The sequence below is a fragment of the Mesoplodon mirus genome (genome assembly GCF_964341445.2).
Source record: "Mesoplodon mirus genome assembly, chromosome: 4".
Classification (NCBI taxonomy): domain Eukaryota; kingdom Metazoa; phylum Chordata; class Mammalia; order Artiodactyla; family Ziphiidae; genus Mesoplodon; species Mesoplodon mirus.
The window spans coordinates 14,637,347-14,650,349 of NC_138979.1; the positions used below are offsets into that span (position 1 = coordinate 14,637,347).

Consider the following 13,003-nt stretch of genomic DNA (forward strand, 5'->3'; position numbering starts at 1 on the left):
AATATTTTTTCCCTTTTCTTTCTCCCTGCCCAGGCAAAATACAAAGGCACCATTAAGGCGGACCTTTCCAAATGTCTTTATAAACAGATGCCAGCCACAATTGACAGTGTCTTTGCAAGAGAAGTTACACAGCTACAGAGTGAGGTGTGGTTTTCCTGAATTATTATATAATTATGTAGACCAAACATATACCTAGTACAAATTGTTTAGCATTTTAAAAAGAGTTGTTTGTCTTAGATATTAAATATGGAGTGAAAAGTTGGAAGCGACTGATCCATGTGCTGTCAGCTGTCGCTGGTGGAATCAGATAATGACAGGGACCTGCCAGTATGTCAGTTACATGATGCTGTTTTTCCTAGTCCCATTCACCACTACTAATAGAGCAAATTTAAATCTTATTTAGACAGTTTACTTAGATTACAATTTTATAGCAAATATTAAACTAGTCTTTAATTTACCTATGATCTTTAAGTGGAAAACATTCCAGTAGCTTATTAAAAGTTGCATAAAGAATCAATGGTTAGGGCTTCCCTGGTGGCGCAGTGGTTGAGAGTCCGCCTGCCGATGCAGGGGACACGGGTTCGTGCCCCGATCCCGGAAGATCCCACATGCCGCGGAGCGGCTGGGCCCGCGAGCCATGGCCGCGGAGCCTGTGTGTCCGGAGCCTGTGCTCCGCAACGGGAGAGGCCACAGCAGTGAGAGGCCCGCGTACAGCAAAAAAAAAAAAAAAAAAAAAAAAAAAAAAGAATCAATGGTTAAATTCAGGATCCACAGATCTGTGCTCCATCAATTAGACAAGTGGTTCCTGAATTTCTTTTCCGTGGATGGTGTTTTTCACTTGGTAGACTATCTCAGGCTACCAAAAAAGAGCCTCCACCAGGCGGAAATGGCCATTTTAGTGATTGCAAGTTGCAGATGAACTTAAGAACTGTCATCATGTAAACTCATTTTGAATCCACAACAGTTTAGGAGTAATTTTCCCTTTATAGTACATCAACACAGAAGGAATCCTTAATGCATTTAATCTATTGTGTTTCTTAAAACAAAATTTCAAAGCAGAATATTTCGCCTCTTTCTCACTCCTATTATTGCTTTGTTTTCTTTATAGCACAATCTGATTTTTTTTTTTTTTGGTTACTTTATTAATCCCTAAGAGAGCAGGGACCTTATCTGTCTTGTTCCCTGCTCCACCTCTGTGCTTAGAACAGTCCCTGGAACACAGGGAGGATTCAGTAAATACTTGTAAAATGGATTTTTGTTCAATTTATTGATTTCCTTTCTAAGGAGATGTTTCCTTTTACATAGTTTATATTTTTCATGCTACACTTTTAGTTAATAATAATAAATACAAAGAAATGCTTACTATGTGTCAGGTACTGTTCTATGCATTTCACATATATTTATATCATTTAATCCTCACAACTGCATGAAATATCCTCATTTTGGAGATGTAGAAACTGAAGCACAGAGAGGTTAGGTAACTTGCCCAAGGTCACACAGCTAATACATGGCAGAGCCAGCACATGAACATGGATAGATTGGCTCCAGAGTCTGGGTTCTTAACTATACCCCTTACCACCACTTTTTACTATTTCTATCCCTCTTTTTCTTATTAAACAAGTTACTTGTTTTTTCAGAATCTTTTCACTTTTAGGTAGAGGATATCTAGATAATTTTAAAATAGTCTGAAAATAGATTACTCTTGAACAATACCAAGTATTGTTATCCTTTGTAGAATATCTTTAAGTACTTCATTATCACAAACTTAAATGTCCACTATGTACCCAGCTTGGCAGTAAGCTAATCTCAGCAGTGCACATGAGGCTAAAAATATATGTCAGGGTTCTGCATGGCTGACCATGACTAATATGCCCCCTTTTTGTCCTGCCAACATCTGGTAACCCAGCCACTTGCTGATCACATGGACTACTTTATAAAGCAAGCAATTACAACACTTGATATTTGACAACATTTATGCAATAATAATAATAATAAGCAACAATTACACGATAAAGAAAAGAAACAATCTTTTCTTATTTTTATACTTGGGAAGGTAAGATTTTCAGATATTTACATCCTAATTGCTTTGGAAGGACACAACTTTTCTCAAATTTTTATGGCCTAAACACATCTATAGTACACAAATATGTGCACTTAGAACTTAACATACAAAATAATCCATATTGTACATTTTGGAATCTATCTCTTTTTTTCCAGAATAGGTTATCACTTACATTAGAATATGCACCCTAGGGAAGACATATGTGTACTCTCAAGGAGCAGCACTGCCCAGTGTTAGAGTCACTGAACTTGTTAGAAAGGAAGAACCTGGATTCCCAAGAAGGTATCTATTTCAAAGATTTATGTAATTGTAATAACATTTCTTTAGATTTACATAAATCTATTTTATTATTGTTAAAATTGCAATTCTCAATTGCCTGATAAGACAGGCAAGAAAGTAGAACTATTTGATAGTGTCTGTGATAATTATAGAACTAACCTTTTACCTTGTCCAAATAGTATCAGATTTGTGCCAACCTGAATTAGAGTATTAGTATTAGGCAAATACTAAAATTTAACTGTGTTCCAACTTCTATTGAAAAGTATCCTAAACTTCTGACATTGGAACAAAATTTTATCTTAAAATCAATTTGCAAACATTCTCAGATGCTTACATTCAAACTAGAGTGATGAGGTGAAGTTAGCGAGGTAGAAAATGGCTGATAGGAAGAAACGCCTTAAAAAAAAGAGAGATACAGATGTGGAGATTTTAGGAAGCCATTTTGTTAGATAACTCTCATTAAAAATTTTACAAGCAAAGATCACAAAGAAATCTTCTGGAAATGGATGGGCTGTGCCATGAAGTGCTGTGACCCTTCTCACCAAGGCTGTCTCAAGCAGAGACTAAATAATCCCTTATCACAGAAGTGATACAGGGTACTCAGGCATCCGAACTGAGGAGATTTATGAGAGCTTATGTTTTTATCTACAGTGGCCACAAGGTCCTGTTTCAGGAGCTTCAGGGCTGCCTGTGTTATGGGATTAAAAGTACATTTACCTATATAGTAGTTATGAAATATACTGTAAATCAGAAATATATGTATATATGAGATATAAACATATAAGATGAAATATATAACATAAATGTGTATATTATTTGCATAAACATATTTACGTATAATTTATATAAGACTACTGCAAGTATCTTCCACTAATTAGGCATCTAGTGCCATAGCAACCTTAATTCACAAGGTTGGAAGAAAACAGTATTAATCTAGGGAAATGCCACACAATAATGACAAATCCTAAGAAATGAAATTTATCAGAAAATTTATTAGTGTGACATAATTTTCCATTAGCTATTTTAAGGATGAAAATTAATATGATAAAGTTCAGCTGCCTCCAATTTGATGTAATCTTAATTCTAAAGTGATACTTGGCAGCAGCTATAAATGAAATGACTATTTTAATGCTGAGAGTAGAAAATTACATAGCCTTTTTAAGAAAGGGTGCTTTTTAAAATTGTGCTTGATGACTCACCACTTCTATGATAACCCACAAAATGATCAGCTGCATTGGTTATGTTTGTAAGTTCACAAGTACCATAGTCAAAAACGCAAAATCAACCAGGCATCCAGCAAAAAGGAGACAGGCATATGCTAGTTTTTTTTTCCTTACAACAGATCTCATAGAAGTTGTTTCTTGGCTTAAGAGACTTGGCCACTCACTAAACTCCTCCTTCCTTCCCACAAGTTATAATATGTAATGTAATGAAACTGAGATAATGGACTTTCTCAGTCTGAGTAGAGGTTCTTAATGGGTTTCCTGTTTAACATAATTAATTGGTGAAAATGTAAAAGATATGTTCATCAGAATTAGATATGCTGATGTATTAAGTCAACGGACAGACTCTAGCAAGATGAATTATCCCTGGAATAATGTGAGGTGCTGTATGCGAGGCCTAATAATCAACCAGATGTGGAACAGGGCTGAGCAGGAGTGAACAAGACTTAGGGACATTAGCTGACAGAAATCTCAACACAGTGATCAAAAGGAAAATGGTGTGATCCATGGATGTGTTAATAGCATATAGGACATTTGAGATGATAATCTAGATTAAACTGAACAATTCTAATTAGGATAGGTCAGGCCATATCTGGGATACTGTGGACACCTTAAGAAAGAGGTGGAAAAGTGGGAATTGTACTTCGGAGAGCATTTAGAGTGTACAGAGGTTCAGTACCTTAATCTACGCAGACAGGTCCGGGGAATGGAAGCCACTGACAGCTGTGTTCCCACGTTTGGAGTTCTGTCCTGTGAACCAGATTCTTCCCTATGGCCAAATGGATGCAGCTCTGGGGAGATAGACTTGAGTTTCATTAAAGGAGGAACTATGTATCAGTATCTTCAAAATTTAGAGACTGTGATACCCAGGTTGAGTTCTCTTTCACTGGAAGTTTTCAAGAAAAGCTCGGTGGGGGAAGCCAGAGAAGGGATTTGAACATTGATATTTGTGTTAGATGACTTTCCCTTTTTTTTTTGGTAGGATTGGATGCTTTTACTTAAAAATTTATTTTTGTAATTATCACTCTAATCCTTTCAAGTATATTATCTAAGTTAAGTGGGTGGTTAATTCTACTTATTAAAGCCTATGAGGAGTTTAAGCTCATGAGAATGTTTAAAACACTCATTTATTCATTCACTCACTAAACATTTATTGCATTTCTGTTCTCTGTCATTCAGTATGACTGGCACAGGATATTAAAAGATATGTAAGATACGGACACAGCTCTCAAGGAGCTCATGTTGGTAAAAAGTTTTCCCTTAAGTGTAACTGTATTTTTTCATTAAAAATTAGATCTTGTTTTGTTCTTGGTGACCACTGTTCTAGTTTTTCTTTTTTAAGTTACCTTTGTTCTGTGCCAAGTAATTCCAATTCCATTTAATATCTTATTAGTAAACTTTTAATATATATTTTTTAAATTAATTAAAAAATAATTCATTAATTTATTCTTGTTTTATTCTCATCTGTTTAGTTATTCTTGTTTTTTTATTTACTTTTTTATACAGTATGTTCTTATTAGTCATCAATTTTATACACATCAGTGTACACCTGTCAATCCCAATCACCCAATTCATCACACCACCATCCCTACCCCCCCGCGGCTTTCCCCCCTTGGTGTCCATACATTTGTCCTCTACATCTGTGTCTCAACTTCTACCCTGCAAAGAGGTTCATCTGTACTATTTTTCTGGGTTCCACATAGATGCGTTAATATACGATATTTGTTTTTCTCTTTCTGACTTACTTCACTCTGTATGACAGTCTCTAGATCCATCCACGTCTCAACAAATGACCCAATATCATTCCTTTTTATGGCTGAGTAATATTCCATTGTATATATGTACCACATCTTCTTCATCCATTCATCTGTTGATGGGCATTTAGGTTGCTTCCATGACCTGGCTATTGTAAATAGTGCTGCAGTGAACATTGGGGTTCATGTGTCTTTTTGAATCATGGTTTTCTCTGGGTATATGCCCAGTAGTGGGATTGCTGGATCATATGGTAATTCTATTTTTAGTTTTTTAAGGAACCTCCATACTGTTCTCCATAGTGGCTGTATCAATTTACATTCCCACCAACAGTGCAAGAGGGTTCCCTTTTCTCCACACCCTCTCCAGCATTTGTTGTTTGTAGATTTTCTGATGAAGCCCATTCTAACTGGTGTGAGGTGGTACCTCATTGTAGTTTTGATTTGCATTTCTCTAATAATTAGTGATGTTGAACAGCTTTTCATGTGATTCTTGGCCATCTGTATGTCTTCTTTGGAAAAATGTCTATTTAGATCTTCTGCCCATTTTTGGATTGAGTTGTTTGTTTCTTTAATATTGAGCTGCATGAGCTGTTTATATATTTTGGAGATTAATCCTTTGTCCGTTGATTCGTTTGCAAATGTTTTCTCCCATTTGAGGGTTGTCTTTTTGTCTTGTTTATGGTTTCCTTTGGTTTCATTAGGTCCCATTTGTTTATTTTTGGTTTTATTTCCATTACTCTAGGAGATGGATCAAAAAAGATCTTGCTGTGATTTATGTCAAAGAGTGTTCTTCCTACGTTTTCCTCTAAGAGTTTTATAGTGTCCAGGCTTACATTTAGGTCTCTAATACATTTTGAGTTTATTTTTGTGTTTGGTGTTAGGGAGTGTTCTGATTTCATTCTTTTACATGTAGCTGTCCAGTTTTCCCACACCACTAGTTGAAGAGACTCTCTTTTCTCCATTGTATATCCTTGCCTCCTTTGTCATAGATTAGTTGACCATAGGTGCGTGGGTTTATCTCTGGGCTTTCTATCTTGTTCCATTGATCTATGTTTCTGTTTTTGTGCCAGTACCATATTGTCTTCATTACTGTAGTTTTGTAGTATAGTCTGAAGTCAGGGAGTCTGATTCCTCCAGCTCCGTTTGTTTCCCTCAAGACTGCTTTGGCTATTCGGGATCTTTTGTGTCTCCATACAAATTTTAAGATTTTTTGTTCTAATTCTGTAAAAAATGCCATTGGTAATTTGATAGGGATTGCATTGCATCTGTAGATTGCTTTGGGTAGTATAGTCATTTTCACAGTATTGATTCTTCCAATCCACGAACATGGTATATCTCTCCATCTGTTGATATCACCTTTAATTTCTTTCATCAGTGTCATAATTTTCTGCATACGGGTCTTTTGTCTCCTTAGGTAGGTTTATTCCTAGGTATTTTATTCTTTTTGTTGCAGTGGTAAATGGGAGTGTTTCCTTAATTTCTCTTTCAGATTTTTCATCATTAGTGTATAGGAATGCAAGAGATTTCTGTGCATTAATTTTGTATCCTGCAACTTTACCAAATTCATTGATTAGTTCTAGTAGTTTTCTGGTGGCATTTTTAGGATTCTGTATATATAGTATCATGTCATCTGCAAACAGTAACAGTTTTACTTCTTCTTTTCCAATTTGGATTCTTTTTATTTCTTTTTCTTCTCTGATTGCCATGGCTAGGACTTCCAAAACTATGTTGAGTAATAGTGGCGAGAGTGGACATCCTTGTCTTGCTCCTGATCTTAGAGGAAATGCTTTCAGTTTTTCACCATTGAGAATGATGTTTGCTGAGGGTTTGTGGTATATGGGCTTTATTATGTTGAGGTAGGTTCCCTCTATGCCCACTTTCTGGAGAGTTTTTATCATAAATGGGTGTTGAATTTTGTCAAAAGCTTTTTCTGCCTCTATTGAGATGATCATATGGTTTTTATTCTTCAATATGTCAATATGGTATATCACATTGATTGATTTGCATATACTGAAGAATCCTTGCATCCCTGGGATAAATCCCACGTGATCATGTGTATGATCCTTTTAATGTGTTGTTGTATTCTGTTTGCTAGTATTTTGTTGAGGATTTTTGCATCTATATTCATCAGTGATATTGGTCTGTAATATTCTTTTTTGTGGTATCTTTGTCTGGTTTTGGTATTAGGGTGATGGTGGCCTCATAGAATGAGTTTGGGAGTATTCCTTCCTCTGCAATTTTTTGGAAGAGTTTGAGAAGGATGGGTGTTAGCTCTTCTCTAAATGTTTGGTAGAATTCACCTGTGAAGCCATCTGGTCCTGGACTTTTGTTTGTTGGAAGATTTTTAATCACAGTTTCAATTTCATTACTTGTGACTGGTCTGTTCATATTTTCTGTTTCTTCCTGGTTCAGTCTTGGAAGGTTATACCTTTCTAAGAATTTGTCCATTTCTTCCAGGTTCTCCAGTTTATTGCCATAGAGTTGCTTGTAGTAGTCTCTTTGGATGCTTTGTATTTCTGCGGTGTCTGTTGTAACTTTTCCTTTTTCGTTTCTAATTTTATTGATTTGAGTCCTCTCTCTCTTTTTCTTGAAGAGTCTGGCTAATGGTTTATCAATTTTGGTTATCTTCTCAAAGAACCAGCTTTTAGTTTTATTGATCTTTGCTATTGTTTTCTTTGTTTCTATTTCATTTATTTCTGCTCTGATCTTTATGATTTCTTTCCTTCTGCTAACTTTGGGTTTTGTTTGTTCTTCTTTCTCTAGTTCCTTTAGGTGTAAGATTAGATTGTTTACTTGAGATTTTTCTTGTTTCTTGAGGTAGGCTTGTATAACTATAAACTTCCCTCTTAGAACTGCTTTTGCTGCATCCCATAGGTTTTGGATCATCATGTTTTCGTTGGCATTTGTCTCTAGGTATTTTTTGATTTCCTCTTTGATTTCTTCAGTGATCTCTTGGTTATTTAGTAATGTATTGTTTAGCCTCCCTGTGTTTGTGTTTTTTACATTTTTTCCCTGTAATTCATTTCTAATCTCATAGCATTGTGGTCAGAAAAGATGCTTGATATGATTTCAATTTTCTTAAATTTACTGAGGCTTGATTTGTGACCCAAGATGTGATCTATCCTGGAGAATGTTCCGTGCGCACTTGAGAAGAAAGTGTAATCTGCAGTTTTTGGTTGGAATGTCCTTTAAATATCAATTAAATATATCTGGTCTATTGTATCATTTAAAGCTTGTTTCCTTATTTATTTTCATTTTGGATGATCTGTCCATTGGTGTAAGTGAGGTGTAAAAGTCCCCCACTATTATTGTGTTACTGTGGATTTCCTCTTTTATAGCTGTTAGCAGTTGCCTTATGCATTGAGGTGCTCCTATGTTGGGTGCATATATATTTATAATTGTTATATCTTCTTCTTGGATTGATCCCCTGATCATTATGTATTGTCCCTTGTCTCTTGTAACATTCTTTTTTTAAAGTCTATTTTTCTGATATGAGTACTGCTACTCCAGCTTTCTTTTGATTTCCATTTGCATGGAATATCTTTTTCCATCCCCTCGCTTTCAGTCTGCATGTGTCCCTAGGTCTGAAGTGGGTCTCTTGTAGACAGCATATATATGGGTCTTGTTTTTGTATCCATTCAGCAAGCCTGTGTCTTTTGGTTGGAGCATTTAATCCATTCACGTTTAAGGTAATTATTGATATGTATGTTCCTATGACCATTTTCTTAATTCTTTTGGGGTTTTTTTTGTAGGTCCTTTTCTTCCCTTGTGTTTCCCACTTAGAGAAGTTCCTTTAGCATTTGTTGTAGAGCTGGTTTGGTGGTGCTGAATTGTCTTAGCTTTTGCTTGTCTGTGAAGCTTTTGATTTCTCCATCGAATCTGAATGAGATCCTTGACATGTAAAGTAATCTTGGTTGTAGGTTCTTCCCCTTCATCACTCTAAGTATATCATGCCACTCCCTTCTGGCTTGTAGAGTTTCTGCTGAGAAATCAGCTTTTAACCTTATGGCAGTTCCCTTGTATGTTATTTGTCATTTTTCCCTTGCTGCTTTCAATAATTTTTCTTTGTCTTTAATTTTTGCCAATTTGATTACTATGTGTCTCGGCGTGTTTCTCCTTGGGTTTATCCTGTATGGGACTTGCTGCGCTTCCTGCACTTGGGTGGCTATTTCCTTTCCCATGTTAGGGAAGTTTTCGACTATAATCTCTTCAGATATTTTCTGGGGTCCTATTTCTTCACTCACTGAGCAAATATTTATTGCAGTTTATGTCAGGCAGCATTCTGGGTTCTGAGCATTTATTGAACTAGACAGTTATATTCTAGTAAGAGAAGACAGAAAATAAGTAATTTTACAAAAATTAAACCGAGTAATTTAAACTTGTGAAGGAAATAAATAGGATAATATAGCATTAGACTGAGAGTAAGGGGATAATTTGCTGTCTTATGGATCTTCTTTAATTTCTAACTCTGTTGAGGTTGGTTAGTTCTACTTCTGAAGTACTTCTGATTATTCTCATGCCCATCCCTGTGTGGGACAGATTTAATATGGTGGTGATGGGTGGCATTGCTATGATGCTTATTTCCCTAACAGAGAACAAGGCTTGACATATGTGAGAATTTTGTTATATTTTCTCCCAAAGTTTAGGGCTTTTAATAAGGTTTATATTCTATTATAGCTGTGCCTCCATAAAATCATAATAATCAATTAAAAAATGAACAATTCACTTTTAAATATCCAGTCACTTCCCCAGTTTTGTCATTTGCTTTCCCAAGCTTCAAACCTTGAACATTTATGACCCTAAAACCTCTTGGATGTGGAAGATTTCCCAAAACCGTAGCTGAGATTTAAGCTAGATGAATGTGAGTTGGGATTTCAGTGTGTGGACAAAGACTTTTGAAATAAATGACAAAGAGTTAGAATTAGGAGTCTAAACAGAAGCACAAAGATTAAAGTATTATGTATATTATTTTGTTATAGAAGCTTAGGCAAATTTGACCATTAATGGTGGTATTCAACTATATGAAATCCAGACGGAACACTGAAATTTAAAAGGTAAGAAATTTCATACACCTGTAAATGAAACTAACAATTATTTGTGTTTTTCTTAAGATTGCTTACAAGCAGAAGCACGATGCTGCCAAAGGATTCTCAGATTATGCCCACATGAAGGAACCGCCTGAGATCAAACATGCCATGGAGGTGAATAAGCACCAGAGTCACGTAAGCAAGCCATTCCTCATGATTTTCTGGAAAATTGTAGTTAACTGACATCAGGGCTAATGGGTATGTTTCTGAAGTTTAAATGTTACAACATTCCTGTTCAAAAAGAACTTCAAAGTTTCTTTTATTTTTATGTCCCTGTGTTCAGTCAGAAGCACATCTGAATTATTCTGTCAATTGTTATTAGAACCTTGTAGAATGCTTTCAAAATGTCAGGCACTTGCACACCTGGGAAACTGGGTTTTTAACAGCAATTCCTAGAACTTCCTTGACTTGATGGCATTACTCCCATGGTTTACAGTGCAGAATTGCAGAAGAACTGGGATGCTAGTGAGATTGTACCCCACTGTGGTTTCTTTTGGAATTCATGTGAGGGCCAGATTGTCACACTTAAGACCCAAGGGGAGTAGGAGAGCAATAGATGCATAACAGCCGGCTTAGAAGCAGAAGCCAAGAGAGAGGAAACAAGCCCATAGAAAACACATTTATTCTTTGGCTATAAGGTAACAAGTACATCAAAACCTTCATGTGTTTGCTCAATTACCACTATTGTCTTGGGGGCCTAGAAGAATATTTCTTCCTGAAATTTCAGTGGAAGCTTATTTGTCTCCTTATCATGAATTCTTTGCTTTCTAGAAGGAATGTAGGAACTGTTTGTCAGGTTCTTTATGGGTTAGAATCAGTTAAGAGAAAGTGTTTGCCTTCGTTGGGTTAAAAAGCTCCCTTTCTTTGAAAAGTACCTGAAACATCTCTGTCATCTCACACAGGCTCCGCCCCACCACTTAGTTGTCTTACTGAATGGTGCTTTGCTGCCTCAGGGCCTCCAGAGCCCCAGCTGTGCAGTGTCTCTTTGTAGGATGGCAACAGTTATGTGATATTAAATTGCAATAGGTCAATGCTTAAGTAAAAGCTGAGTGAGCTTTTACATTTTAATCCAAATGTATAAACACATGCCGATACCAAAAGTGCTTTTCTAAAATGGGTTAAGATTGATAAGAGATGAAGAAGCCACATGTCTGTAGTTACCAGCAAGGCCATTTTACCAGGAGGCTTTATGAGAACTTGACTATCATAATCATACTAACTACCACTTAGCAAGCACTGCCGCGCACAAGAGATTATGCCAAGACTTTGATCATTTCCAGTTCTTGCAAAATCCGTGTACTGATTCTCATTTTGCAGATGAAGAAAATGAGACTAAAGAATCGAACTCCCTAGTCCACTCTTTCCGTTACACCCAGCTGCCTCCCTCTTGAAGGTCACTGGTTATTGGTCAAGATTTTAAATGAAAAATTTTTAATGTAGGGCAAAATAGGTTATCATTAGAATTCAGATCAATGAATCCAGTGCATTTGCAAGAAAGAAAAACTGGACCCTGAGCTTCCACTGTTTGGAGTGGAAGAAACTTTGAACTCCCATAGATGGCAAGGCTTTGAAGGCGGTCTGGTGGTCTGGGGAGATGACTGGCATTACACAGCTCCTTGGGGAGCTCTGAAATTCAATGAAATTCAAATACGGAAGTTCCTTATCATAGAGCTGAAGTTATTATTTTAACTCTGCCTTTTCTTTTAAAAAGTCTTTGATTGAGGGATTGAGGGAATAGAGTATAAAGCCCCTTTCTCCTCCATCCAATACTGTGTACTTATGGGAGAAGGATGTATTTACTTACAGTCCTGTGCCTGCTTGGCTCAACCTTTACATGCAAAGTTTGTACATATAATAGGATTTAGAAAGTGTTTAAGACTATTTACTCAGATTTAAGGGGAGAATGATATTTGTATTCTACCTGTGAAGTAGTTGATATTCCCCTAGAGTCAAGTCACTGAGAATAATACATTTGTTGTCCCAAAGATATGAAATTTAAACGTGGGTCTTGAAAACCAAAGGAAAGCAAGTACGTCTCTTGGTTCAGTAGGTGAGGCCGCAGCATCTCCGTGGAAGACAAAACCGTGTCTCCCAGAAGACTTCAGTAACATGAAATTCATCTGCAGAGAATTTAACTAATAGGGTTACCTTTTCATGATGTGGAATGTCACCTTGCACTATGCCTATTAATGACTTAATTTAATTTAAAATAAAATATGTTGTCACGTGTGCATCTGATTTACCTAGAAACAGTGCATTGTCAGCATCTTTGCTTATCTTTTTATGTTTCCACCAAAATCGAGTCAGCTTTCTGATATCTGTTAGAGAACCAAGAAACTGGGATGATTACAGTTAATAGCTTTTATTTCTACCTCCTTTTTGGTCAGACTTTTCAATGGGCCAAATGGAATCAATCATCAATGGGCCAAAAGGAATCGTTTTTCTTTCAGAACCTTACTGTCCCTTATGCCTTTGGAGATGTGAATAAGCAGGGTGGGGGTGAGGATTCTTTCTGACTGGCCAACTGAATTTCCACCTCTGAATAACTGAGAGTTCCAAGGGGAAGAGTACTGTGGGGGCAGTAGTCTCTTCTTTCAC

General features: G+C 36.4%; 2 protein-coding genes across 2 annotated transcripts in view; both read left to right on the top strand.

The window, feature by feature from the left end:
- NEBL (nebulette) overlaps positions 1–13,003 on the top strand; it is a 339,992-nt gene that overhangs the window by 238,341 nt on the left and 88,648 nt on the right. The window lies entirely within an intron of this gene.
- Positions 1–13,003, top strand: part of LOC309802235 (nebulette-like) — a gene marked incomplete at its 3' end in the record, with an annotated part of 94,982 nt that overhangs the window by 28,602 nt on the left and 53,377 nt on the right. The window contains exons 5-6 of the mRNA XM_082617669.1: positions 34–144; positions 10,430–10,540. Coding sequence (XP_082473795.1) covers positions 34–144; positions 10,430–10,540 — 222 coding nt within the window. The remainder of the gene's footprint in view (positions 1–33; positions 145–10,429; positions 10,541–13,003) is intronic.